The sequence below is a fragment of the Siphateles boraxobius genome, unplaced genomic scaffold (assembly GCF_051911475.1).
Source record: "Siphateles boraxobius isolate OS27281-9 unplaced genomic scaffold, OSU_SipBor_1 19, whole genome shotgun sequence".
Lineage (NCBI taxonomy): Eukaryota > Metazoa > Chordata > Actinopteri > Cypriniformes > Leuciscidae > Siphateles > Siphateles boraxobius.
The window spans coordinates 16,521,177-16,535,401 of record NW_027508799.1 but is presented as its reverse complement, the minus strand read 5'-3'; the positions used below and the strand labels follow the sequence as shown (position 1 = coordinate 16,535,401).

General features: G+C 37.4%; 1 protein-coding gene across 3 annotated transcripts in view; it reads left to right on the top strand.

The window, feature by feature from the left end:
* The first annotated feature begins 271 nt into the window (after window positions 1-271).
* Window positions 272-14,225, top strand: part of iqsec3a (IQ motif and Sec7 domain ArfGEF 3a) — a 184,502-nt gene continuing 170,548 nt past the window's right edge. For 2 of the 3 annotated variants that reach the window (XM_077233998.1, XM_077233997.1), the window contains exon 1: window positions 272-887. In XM_077233998.1, coding sequence (XP_077090113.1) covers window positions 373-887 — 515 coding nt within the window. In that variant the 5' untranslated portion in view covers window positions 272-372. The remainder of the gene's footprint in view (window positions 888-14,225) is intronic. The other variant, XM_077233999.1, reaches the window with a different exon arrangement.

Below are 14,225 nucleotides of genomic sequence, written 5' to 3'. Positions count from 1 at the left end.
TATATTATTTTATATTATTTCCAAGTAGTCTTAAAAAATATACGTTACTTCTTTTTCACAAGGGTATATTAAGGTAATGGGGACATGAAAATGCACTGCCCAGGTATAAAACTTTTAATGTGGAAAAACTTTCTAAGTGTGCCTTTAAATTGATGTCACTATTGGAAAATGTGTACTGCATGCAAACACGCAAGTCTGTGATTGGCCAGAGCGTTGACCTCATCATCCTCCGCAGCTCCTCCCCCAATCTCTCCTGCTTCAGGACCATCATCCCTCGCATCCTTAGAGCTTCTCTCCACAGCACATTCTCTTCATCCAGAAGACTTCAGCTCCATCCTGATCTAGCAGGCTTGAAGCTCTGAGGTTACAGTAATGGAGAGCTTGCTGGATAACCCAATGAAAGCCGTGCTTTACCTCAAAGAACTGACTACTATCGTACAAAACCAGCAGAGTCTCATTCAAACCCAGCGGCAGCGGATCGACGAGCTGGAGAGGAAGGTTGAGGATCTGATCGGCGAGAATCGCCAGCTGAGAGATCCGCATCAATACCACCACCATCATCCGCACCACCACCACCACCCTCCCCCACGGACCAGCAGCCCTCAGCCGGCCGCTCACCCGCACCAGCATTCGGCGATTCACGGCCAAGCCCAGCCGCAGCAACCGCAACCGCAGCATCCGTCCAAACAACCGCAGCATCCTCCGGTAGCTCCCATCCATCACCCGCAGCATTTGCAGCTGGTACCTACATCCCCACCGACTCTCAAAGCGACCCAGTCCAGCCCCGAGTCCGCGGAGGACGAGAAGAAAAGCCCGTCCTGCAAATCTCTGGTTCCGCAGACACCGTCGACACTCTGCCGTTCCGTTGGACTCGCCAGGAAACCGGAGTGAGTAAAAATCACACCGAGAAACGCACACTTCATCACACACTATATTACACTGTGATCATGCGGCATTTGTATGGTTTCAGAAATCGGTACATTGCAGTGTCTACGCCAAAAAAAAAAAAAAAGAAAAAAAAGAAAGAAAAGGGAATGAAACGACATCTATTTTAAAGGTAGCCTGTAGGCTATGGCTATAAAGAGTCAGTGCAATTAATATTAACCATATAACTATTATAACCGCAGCTTCATGTATACATGCTAGAAAAAAGATAATTAAAATAATAATAATAATTTAATTTAATTTGTATAGCACCTTTCCAGCATCAAATGCAGCTCAAAAGGCTTCAAATATTAGAAAAACTGTAAACATTAATAATTAAAATGGTGTTTTAATAAATAAAAACTAATTACAAACAATTGAAGTCTTATATGCACTAGCATATAGTATTAAGAAAGACATCATATATACTTTTATAAAGCATTATATGCAGACTTGAATAATAAAAAAAAATGTCATGACATGCAGTTGTTAAAGGAGCTATTTTTACCTTTTATCTTTTTGTTAATGTAACCTTAGATTGATTCATTCATACTAATTCAATAATCAATATATTTAGATAAACCATATGAAGCATAAGCATCGGCCTGCCAGACAAAACATTTGTTTGAGTTTAGAAATGTTACCGAAGTGAAGGAATATGAATCCAACGGAACAAGTTTCGCAAGGCAAAAACTAGAATTTTTAGAACTAATATGACAATCATGATCACCAACAGGATTACTATTCCTGTAGAACATCAAATTACATTTTAATTAAATTATTTCATCTTAATTTAAAAACTGCCATCCAAAACATAACTTTGATTTCCAGTACGAGAGTAATTTCTTTGGGTGGGGATGTACAAGGGTTTTAAAGATTACTCCTAAATTCCTACAGGATTTATATAGATGACATAACACTAACAATATGTCATTATAAACCCTTCTACAAATTAATCCCACATTAAGCACATTGTGCTCATTATTATTCAGTGCTTATGTGCAATTACACAGTCAGACGGACACTTTAATGTACACTAGAAGAAAGACTTGGAAAGCTTTTATATTATTTGATTGCTTTATACACAAGCTTCTGCAGAATTATGGATATTAATGATACACTGACAAACAACTGAACGTGAGTGTACTCTATATAGATTTTCTGGATCTTTTAACACACTGACTGGCTGTCGTCAACCCAGCTCACAGAAAACCAACTCATGCTGATTGCCTCAGCAAATCCTCTTTAATATCAAAGGCTTATTTTGGGTCTCTTTCTATGAAATCTGCCGAACAAATAATATCCGGCTTTATCCTGCTGTGGTGTTGTGGTGTAACTGGACTGATGACACTTACAATCTGAAAGTGAGACGTAAAATAATTGTCTTTAGGTATTAACGCGGAACCTGATTAAGATAAAATCTAGGATGAATGTAAATACTGTAGAAAGTTATTATACCAAATCAGTTGAGAAGATATTAAAGGGATATTCCGAGTTCAGTATAAACTGACAGCACTTGTTGTGGCATACTATTTATTGCCACAATAATTAATTTGAACTTGTTGCTCCTTTTCTTTTATTCTTCTTCTTCAAAAAAATCTGGCTTACTGTGAGGGACTTGTTTCAATATAGCCACAAGATGTAAACAAAAAATGCATTGCAACATGCAACAAAGTTACTTACTAATTTTACTGTGTGAAGTTGTATACAACTTTGTTGCCTTGAAAACATAACACTAAAACCTAAAAAAATTGTAAAAATAATGATGTTCTAGAGCCCAGCACATGACATGCGAAAAAAAAAAAAGTCTATCATGGTCATGAATTAACAATTCGTTCCCATGGCTTACTAACATGTCAGCACATTTTACTAACTCGCTCTCTCGTTCTATCGTGTGCACGAAAAAATGTGTTCCCTTGAATTACTACATCGTGGCCACGTTGTACTAATGGTTTTAGTTAAATCAAAACGAGTAAAAAGCTTAGTTTCAAATTAGTTCAAATTCTTAATTCGTTGTCATGATATATATATATATATATATATATATATATTTTTGTCTGCATGTCAAGTGCGGGGCTTCGTAGAATGCAACGTAAGAGCTTTTATATAGCTTTTATATAAAGCTACACCTATAGCTTTTATATAGCTTATATCGTATATATTTTTAAAATATATGTTTAAAAAACGGATGCTTATATATATATATATATAAGCATCCGTTTTTTAAATTGTCCCCTTCACTTCCATTCAAAATAAGCTCATTGAAATTGTATTTCTGTCATGAAACTCTAGATTCTGCAGGCTGATAGGTATTGATCTGCTTACAATCACATCATTCTCTTTAGGGCACAGCTGATTGGTTCCTGCTGTATCAGAGGCCAATGAGTTTGCTGCTCAACCTTTAAATACGTGGTTAGCATTTGCCTTAGCAGTTTAACATTCTTTTAGAAACCCTCCACCTTCCCCAGCTCCACCTGTCTAGATCTGCTACTGGTAACTCATGTACACTATATTGTACAGCAGCAGCATGTCTTACTTGCTCAAAGCAGTGTGTCATGTATGTATTGACAGAGCAAGTCCCGTACTTGCTCGGCAGCAGCAATAACAGCAGCGTAGCAGATCTATTTCACCAAGACCAAACATATCAACATTGTCACACCCATCACCATGCCAAACACTCAAGAGAGTTGTCATGACATAATTCCCAAAACTTCTTTCCACACAAATTATGTTTACAGGAACAGGTTATCAATGAACACAGACGAATACAGTCGCAATAAAGAGTTCAAAGACTTGTAAAAGTAAGCTTAAAAGGTATAGTTGCTTCAATTCCTTCAGCAGCACTGGGAATGCAAAATGTATATTAGCACTCTGACTGACACATTTGAGTTTATTTGAGATAGGCTCTATCTCTGATTTTAGGCGTTATCTCCATAAAACCATCCACTTAAGAAGGATATGTAATAAATGTGCATATATCAGATGACACAGTGAGTCACCACAGCTGGGATCTGAAAGGGCACAGGTCAGATGAACCTGCGTGCTGTGGAATTAATGTGCATTTGCAAGATTAATGGCAGTCATAAATCACACTCGAAGGTTAAAATGGAAGGATTAAATAAATAAGTCACCAGAATGTTGGTTTCCAGGGAATTGAATTTTTCACAACCTGTTTATACATCTTAATTTCACAGTTTCACTAATGGAAAGTACTATTACATGGAATTATTGATATTATGATGTCATAAAAAAAAGAAAAGAAAAAACAAATTAAGATAAGGACATGTTTGAAATTAATCTTTAATTTAATTATTATATTTACAAAACTGTCAAGGTCAACAAGTCTCTTAAAATCAGGTTAGTTCAGGTAATTTTGTGCAACTCCTCAAAAACTTAATGACACTTATGAATCATCTATGATATTTAAAAGGCAACTTTTTATCGTAACACCCCCCCTTTGAATAAAGATTAAGATGTGTACCCTCACATTATCCTAACACTCTTATACATCATTGAAACATATTGATGAAAAAATCTTCAAAGTCTTCAAGAAACCTGATGCTGATTTACTTGCATTTTGGCATCCAACGTCGACATGTAATCACTTTTAATGAGATGGCCAAACTAGTTCTCAATTTCGACCATCATCTTTGGCATCACCTGCTCTTTCATGACAAGTTTGACCTATTGAAGGCCAAAACAGTTTAAGATCTCAGTGAGAGTCTGGCGTAACTGCTGGGCAGTTGTGATTTTCATGCACTACACAGTAAATGACAGATGGCGTACTTCAGAAAGATGTGATATTTCTGAATACATGTCGAAAAAAACTAATATCCATACGTTCTTTTACATCTCTTGGTCATAGTACCTTTTTATACGGTTGTGCGGTACGGTAATAGAGGCGTTTATTGAGGACTTGGATTAGATGAATACTTAATTAGAATAATGCATATGCTAATTGTTGAAAAAACAATTCGAGGCCTACATATCTGTAGGCCAATATTTTCAGCTCAGCGGCTTTATATATTTCTCAGTTGATGTCACAGACCTCGAAGCACACACACACTGAGGTTTGAACGCCATCTGTTATATTTGGCATCTGTGCTCGCTGAAATATGCAGAAACACAGAATGATTGGAATGCTAAGAATGTGCTGCTAAGATTTTTTGCCATTGAATACCATGAAATTGAATCTAAATTCAGTAACCGTTCTAAACCGACAACTTCTGTGGCTATTACGTATTTTATTGAAACATCTGTTGTCCTAAATAATCATCACAAATGTATCATTTATGCATCTATCTTTTGCTATGCAACGAGAGAAGACACTATAATTGCCTGTTATTAAACTGGGGATGTGAGATTGCTGTTCCAAGCCCACATGACTTTCTTCCTTCTGCGGAATAGAAAAGATGTTATCCTTATCCTTATCACATGTTAGCATTTTTAAGGAGTACCTTTTAGGGAAATAATACACTTTAAAAGAATTTACTTCATGTGAACTGTATGCAATGATTTCAGACACTTACTTGCATATTACCGTACTTTTATTTAAATGAATATGTATTTGCCTATAGTTTTAAATTGATATTAAGTGCAATTAGCTGAACTAAAGTGTTTTTTGATCAGTAGGACCTACGTACATCTTAATATGTTATTTCATAATTACTTCTGTTGTACTGCTGAATGTACTGACAAGCATTTACAGTAAACTGAAATACACTTTAATGTAATTTCTATTTAAACTTGTAATGTATTGAAATATTTTTGTAATCACATGTATAGTTGCAATTTAGTACATTTAAAATATATTCTGTATATATAAAATATATTAACCTTAAAATTAATATCACACTACAGCTAAGATTATAATGTAGAATTTTACACTTGTCAAATAATGTATCAAAATAAGTGCTCTTTGAAGTGTGACAAAATATCATTAAAACAATGATTTAAATGTACTTTAGGTGGAACTTTTAAATATGACATTATTATAAAGTGCACTTTTAATAAAAAAAAAAAAAACTTAGCCATTAAAGTGCACTTAAAAATATACTTTTTAAAGATTTGAAGTACACTAGAAGTGCACGTTAAATACAGTTAAGTGCACTTCTGTTTCACAAGGGTTATCAGAATAACTGAATAACAAACAAGACACTTTCTGTGTATGGAAAAACAGAGACTGACAGAGGCTGACAGCCAATATTCAGAAAAAACGTTTTTTTTATCATTCATCATTATAATTATAATCTCATACTCATAGTCGTTATTTTTGCCATTTTGTTTGGTGTCACTAGTGTTGCTGAAATTACACTCTTCCCCTAAAAGTTTATCCAGGTAAAAAAAGCAAAAAAAAAAAAAAAGCACAGTCTTTTCCTCAATGAATAATTAAAGATGTCCTCAAAGTTTGTTCTCGTCTCTTTACGAGTGGCATCAGAGGATACAAGCACTGAAAGCTGGATTTGAATTAACTCCAGACAGGTTCTTGTCTTCGCTTTCTGCCTGGGACACAGGGTCGCAACTCCGCTTTTGAGTTTGTCTCAAACAAGTCAAGTCGTGACGTCGTAATTTGGTTGTACATGGCATGAGAGCCAGGAGATGAAAGTGTGTACTAATTTGACTTTATTCAATCATTGGTGTGGTAATTTGATTTTATGGGACTCATTTAATTTTTACCCCATTTTTTATCGGCACATATAGTATAGCAAAGAATGGAATTCAAAATTATTGGGAAGAAAGAACTGAATAAGAACATGGTATGGGTTGGGATCAAACCTTCATCTTACATATGAACAATCAATGTTTTTAAACACATATTGGTAACACTTTACAATAAGGTTTCATTTGTTAACAGTAGTTAACATGAGCTAACAATGAAAAAACTTCTACAGCATTTATTAACCTTAGTTAAGGTAAATTTCAGCAATTATTAATGCATTATTTAAATCAAAAGTTCTATCTGTTAAGTAAGGGATAATGAACATCCAGCAGTGGGTTGTTAACGCAGAATAAACCCAGACAGAGTGATCAGGAAATAACTCTACACAAAATATTAAATTTTGTTAACATATTTTATTAGCTCACTAAACGTAAAGTTTCTGCGAAGAAAACAGTTACAAGTGGCTTTTAGACAGAACATTGAACAAGTTCAAACTAGACATTTAAGTACAGTCATATCATTTATTACAAGGCATTTAACCTTAGGCTTTCAAGGATTTCATTTTCAATTAAATTGATTAATATAACTAAGGACGATATGCTATTTCAGCGTTGCAATTGACAGCGGTTGTTATCAGGGAATAACAAACCAAGTAATGTAGGGTTTGACTAATCATAATCAAGGATTCAAAGGAGCCGTGTAATACAATGATGAACTACACATTTTGCCTCAATAAACACTTAATTACTGCTTATTAATAGTCATTAAGGTAGTTGTTATGTTTAAGTTTTAAGTAAGATTAAGGGATATAGAATATGGTCATACAGAATAAGGCATTCATATATGCTTTATAAGTACTAATAAACAGCCAATAACCTAGTAATAGGCATGCTAAATAGCAACTAGCTAATAGTGAGAATTGACCATAAACTAAAGTGTTACCATATATATTTATTTATATAATTTATATTCCATTTTTTAGTATGATATGATGTAAAATAAAAATAATGTGGCAATGCAAAACATCTTAATAATCCTAAAAAAAAAAAAAACTTAACTTTCTTTTTACAAATAAAATATCGCAGTGGTAAAATATCACCTTGCCACAGTTCTAGACAGTCTATGTGAAAATAGACTTGGGCTATCCCATTTTGCAGATATACTTTTGTAAATGTGTAAAGTTCAACCTACTTGACAGTAGCAATTTGTGACTTTACCCTCCATTTCTGTCACTGCTTCCCAATGTAATTACCATTTGTGTGTGTGTGAGGAGCGGGCTCTTGTGGGACAGGTTGCTTCCGGGCGTCCCTCTGGCTTTGAGGTGAGAGTTGGCGATGTTGTGGGCCGCACCTGAGGCAGCACTTCAATTAGAACACACAGGTGTTCACCCAAGTGATCTGACATACACTTATGAGCACACACATTGACATCTACTGCAAACATGAAAACAAACACTCACATATTCTGCCTGGCGTACACAAACTCCCTGTCTGCTCCTTGGCTCCTTTGTGGCTCCTATGTGGCTCCTATGTGGCTCCTTGTTTCTCTCCATATTTGTCTGCAGCTGAGGAGCTACAGGATAGCAGTGTGCATGGAAATGGAAATGAAAAGAAATATGAAGTTGAGCTATCCAGATTCAATTTAACATTTCCATTAACGATTCTTTAAGTTATTTTGAGGAAGCACCAGATTATCACTCCTAACTTTACTATAACATGTATGATGTACCATGTTTGAGTCACATATGGTCAGAAATAAGACTTGAGGTTCACCGAGTCACATTTTAATTCAGTAACTACTCGATTCAGTGAGTGAGCTAATTTGTGATTCATATTGACTGGTTTGTTTGCGACACATTAGGAAGATACAATGTCTTTTTATTATTGTTTTGTGACACCCAGTCTTTCTCTCTCATCATGTGCAATTCATCCTGCAAGTTCACTAAGCTAAAACATGATTTATTTTGCCGCGGTGATGAACGTAGATTCAGCAGTGGTGTAGAAAAGACTGAGTGTTTTAGTACAGTGTTGTGTTCACACCAGCGGAAAAAATGCAGACGCTCAAGAACCAAACGTCATGAAAATCATTCCGTTTCAGTATTTTTACCTCCAAATGGAACTCGTTCTGAATAAGAATCAATTCTCGATTCTAAACCCTATAGCGCTGGTGCTAGAATTTTCTCTGTGTGGATGCTAGGCACGTCTGTGTGGTTATGACAGGGTGACTGGCTCTGGCTTTTTGCATGGCAGAAACCCAAATCATGAATATCACATTTTCTATTGAGTGCTTTTAGATTGCTTCATTTTTCTTTTTCCTTTTTTTCTGTGTCTGTGCAGTCAGCATCAGCAGCATCAGAAAAAGACTTGCACATCATTAGTCAGGGCCGTACGTGCGCAGAGACTGGAATGTGGGGGGAAGGGTGTGAAAAGGTGACCGTGCAAAGGTGACTTTCAAACATTCGCAGCACTCCCTGCTACACCCAGTGGACAGAGAGAGAGAGAGAGAGAGAGAGAGAGAGAGAGAGAGAGAGAGAGAGAGAGAGAGAGAGAGAGATGGATATTGGGAAAGTTCGCACAGCAGCCAAATTCTAAAAGGCAGTGCGGCTGATCACACTTTTTTTACTCACAAATAAGAAGAATCATGTTACATTGTGTGCTATTTCCATTTGGGGTTCAAATAATCCCACGTTAAACCTACTATGCAATATTAGTAATTTATATAGAATTTACTATTGGCTGTTATTCTCTTTTGTCAGTGGTCTTACATTAAAGGTAAATAAGAAACAGCAATACCTCTGACAGTAACGCTACTGACAGCTAAACCACTGACACCAATGTTACTGACAGCCAAGTCACTGAGAACAATGCAATTTATAGAAACGCAATTGACAGGAATGCTACTGACAGTAATGCCACTAACAATATCAAAGTAACTCCACTGAAAGTAATGACAGTGACAGATGAGAGTAATGGTACTGAAAGCATTGCCACTGACAGATTGATAGTTATTCCATTGCTAGCAACACCACTGACAATAAGGGGCTGTTTACACGACAACGTTTTCAACTTAAAATGTAACGATTTGTATGCGTTTTGGCTGTTCATTTATATGACAACGTGGTGCCTGAAAACGCAAACTTTTGAAAACAGGTTTCAAAGTGCAAGTTTTTGAAAACGGTCTCCATGTACACAACAAAAACGCTAATCTCTGTAGACGATTACGTCATGCACATGCGTATTACGTGTTCAGTCTATAGTGTTTCATCGTCATCTTAAGGCCTGGCAGCAGAATACAAAATATCTTCAATTGGTATTCCACGCAACCATGCCCACGACGAGACCATGCCTCTCGTGGAATGAGCTTTGATGCTTATTGGACAGCGAAGGCCCTTAGACTCATAAGCCAGCGAGATAGCATCAACTATCCAGCTTGACAGTCTCTGCTTCGTGACCGCAAAACCTCTGGCATGGCCTCCAAAACATACGAAGAGCTGTTCTGACTGCCTGAAGGGGGCCCTCACAGGGCACAGTAGGTTCGCATCTCTTTCGTCTTCTGGCGAAGGAAGAGCTGACAGCGAAATGACCTGCCCTCTGAATGGAGTCGAGAGCACTTTAGGAACATACCCGTGCCTTGGCTTAAGGACGACTCTGGAGTCGTTGGGCCCAAATTCATGGCAGGAAGCGCTCACTGAGAGTGCTTGCAAATCACCCACTCGCTTGACTGTACCAGTGCTTGCAAGAGAGCGGTTTTTAGTGAAAGCGGCTTGAGGTCAGCAAACTGAAGTGGCTCGAAAGGGGCCCCTTTAATGGCCTCCAGGGCCATGGAAAGGTCCCAAATAGGTATAGAGGGGGGTCGAGGCGGGTTTAGCCTTCTGGTCCCCTTGAGGAAGCGTACGACTAGGTTGTTTCTTCCCAGTGATTGCCTGGCCACATGAGTGTGAAATGCTGCTATGGCCGCCACATATACTTTGAGCGTGAAGGGGGTGCGACCCACGTCCAAAAGCTCTTGTAGAAAGGAAAGTACCCTTGTCACTCCACATGAGTAGGAGTCCACGTTCCGCGCTGTGCAGCAGCTGGAGAACACTGATCATTTTAAGTCAAGTCACGTCACCTTCATTTATATAGCGCTTTTAACAATATGGACTGTTTCAAAACAGCTTTACAGTGATAATAGGAAATTAAAGTAACAGAGATTGTTTTGGCTTTACAGCAGCTCTAGAATAAAGTTATTGTCCAGCTAAAGTTAGTTTTGATTGATTCACTTCCGTCGCAATGATCATTAGTTATTAACTTAGGGGCCACTAACAGAAAATTCTTTAATCCGATCCGGCCGCTCATTTGCATAAAACAGTGCCTGGTGGCTCTGAGAATTTTTTTACTGCTTCCGCGTAGCCACGTGAATTGGAATTATCCCGACCACCTTCTATCAGTACAGAGGTAAAGGGAAGGAGGCCTTCACAAGGGAGAGACTAGTTGACACTTCAGGAGTGCGTTGTCATTGTGTCCAGGTCAGATCTGGATACGGCCTGGATCCGGCGGACTGCGGTAAACCTCGGGATAAACAGAGAGACAAATATTAGCGTACACCGTTCTAACAGAAAATTCACCATCCTTCTTATGACGTACAAAGTACATCAGGATTTATGGGAAGTGTTCCCGGTTCTGGCTGATCTAAACTATGCAGCCTAACATTGAATTATAAAAGTCAATAACGTGTTATGTGTATGCTAAGCCAAAGAGATGATTTTTTAGTCTAGATTTGAACTGAGAAACTGTGTCTGCTTCCCGGACAATGTTAAGAAGATTGTTCCAAAGTTTTGGTGCTAAATAGGAAAAGGACCTACCGCCAGCAGTAGATTTAGATATTCTAGGTATTATCAACTGGTCGGAATTTTGAGATTGCAATAGACGTGAAGGAGTATAATGTGTTAAGAGCTCGCTCAAGTACTGGGGAGCTAAACCATTTAGTGCTTTGTAAGTAATCAGCAATATTTTAAAATTTATATGATGTTTAATAGGGAGCCAATGCAGTCTTGACAGAACCGGGCTAATATGGTCATACTTCCTGGTTCTGGTAAGAACTCTGGCTGCTGCGTTTTGGACCAGCTGTAATTTGTTTATTAAGTGTGCAGGGCAACCACCCATAAGAGCATTACAATAATCTAGCCTTGATGTCATGAACGCATTAACTAATTGTTGTGCATTGTCATTGAGAGGATATGACGTAATTTAGATATATTTTTTAGATGGAAAAATGCGGTTTTACAGGAATAATTCACGTGACTTACAAATGAAAGATTGCTCTCAAAGGGCTCACCCAGGTTCCTAACCGACGAAGAGGACTTGACAGAGCAGCCATCAAGTGTTAGACAGTGTTCTAGGTTATTACGTGAGGAAGTTTTTTGTCCAATAATTAGAATCTCTAATTAATTATTTTTTTTCGAAAAAAAAATCCAATTTTTTATATCAGCTATGCATTCCGTTAATTTGGTGAATTGGTAAGTTTCGTCAGGGCTTGAAGAAATATAGAGCTGAGTATCATCAGCATAACAGTGAAAACTAATGCCATGCTTCCTAATAATATCTCCTAAGCGTAGCATGTGCAGAGTGAACAGCAACGGTCCTAGTATTGAGCCTTGTGGTACGCCATACTGAACCTTTGATAAATAAGACATCTCTTCATTTACTGCTCGCAAACTTCTGGGATTGAAACTTTATTTTTCGTCAGTTTAGCAACTATTTTGAATAAATACCTAGGGTTTCGTTTATTTTCTTCTAATAGGGTTGAAAAATAAGCAGATCTAGCAGTTTTTTAGGCCTCTCTATATGCAATCGTGCTCTCCTTCCATGAAATTCCAAATACCTCTAGTTTTGTTTTCTTCCAGTTTCGCTCCATTTTTCTGGCTGCTCTCTTTAGGGCCTGAGTATGCTCGTTGTAACACGGCGTTGGACTATTTTCTTTGATCTTCTTTAAGCACAACGGAGCAACTGTGTCTAAAGTGCTGGAAAAGAGAGAGTTAAAAGTTTCTGTCGCAATATCGAGCTCTTCTAAGCTATCTGGGATGCTGAGATGATGAAACTGATCAGGAAGATTAATAAAGCAATTTTTAGTGGCAGAAGTGATAGTTCTAACATATTTGTAACACGTAGTCAGCTCTGCAGCCTTGGCCTTAATAAAGTTTACGCAAGACTAGAAAATGATCTGAGATGTCATCGCTCTGCTGCAGAATTTCAACAGCATCAACATTGATTCCATGTGATAATATTACATCTAGAGTATGATTACATTTACATTTGCATTTACATTTAGTCATTTAGGAGACGCTTTTATCCAAAGCGACTTACATCTGAGGACTAAAGCAAGCGAGTCATCGTGAAGAGGTAAGAACGACGCAAGAAGTGCTCAAAATACAAAGTTCAGGCATTGCTCAGAGTAGCAAAAGCCAGACAAGGGAAGATTTAAAAGGGAAGGAAAGATTTGAAAGAGAAGAATTTTTTTTTTATTTATTTTTTTTTTATGTTAAGTACTCACGAAAGAGATGAGTTTTCAGTTGTCTTTTGAATGCTGTCAGGGATTCTGCATTACGGACGAGGGCGGGGAGATCATTCCATGAGAATGTTCTGGAGAGTGATTTAGTGCCTTCGCTGTGATGGTACCATGAGCCATGACAATGTGTAAGTCCTTACACGTTTTGTCTAACTCCAATAGAGTTAAGAATGTCTTTAAATGCCAATACCAATGCATCTTTTTCATTATCTACATGTCACGGACACACACAGGGAAAGACAGATCCATAGGCAGTATGTTTAATTGGGTAATCCGTAATCACAATCCAGTCCAAGCAAGGTTCAAAATCCAAAAGGCAGTCCAAAACATAAAACACCAACAAGACTCAGGCAAAGGCAGGGCACAGAAGTGCGAGGACATAAAACAACGACTCTGTGACAAACACTAAAACAGACAGGGTATATTTACACACAGAACTAACAAGGTGATGGGAAACAGCTGTGTGCAATGAACAGATGAGTGGCAGAACAGAATGCTGGGAAATGTAGTCTATTGTGAATGACACTGTGAAAACAAGGAACTCTAGTGAACCCCAGGGAAACACAACCAGACACTGTGACACTACATGTATATTAAAATCACCAACAATTAGGACTCTGATAGAAAGTCAGCAAATTCTTTGTTAAAGTCTGTATGGTGCCCTGGTGGCCTGTATACAGTAGCCAGCACAAATCTTAAACGTGATTTATCATTTGCACTATATATTGTTACATTAAGCACCAACACTTTAAAATAATTATATTTGAAACTAGACTTCTTAGTAATTTTGAAAATATTACTATAAATTACAGCAACACCTCTCCCTTTGCCTTTCAGACGACATTGATGTTTATAATAGAAATCTTGCGGGGTGCACTCATTTAAAACAATGTTATCGTTTGGTTTTAGCCAGGTTTCTGTCATACACAACACATCTAGGTTATAGTCTGTAATCATATCATTAACAATAAGTGCTTTTGAAGTAAGGGATTTAATTTTCAGCAACCCAAGCTTTATCATTTGTTCATTTGTATTATTTCTGTTTTTTATTTGTTGAACACAATTACATTTTTACCTTTAGATGGGTTTTTAGAGC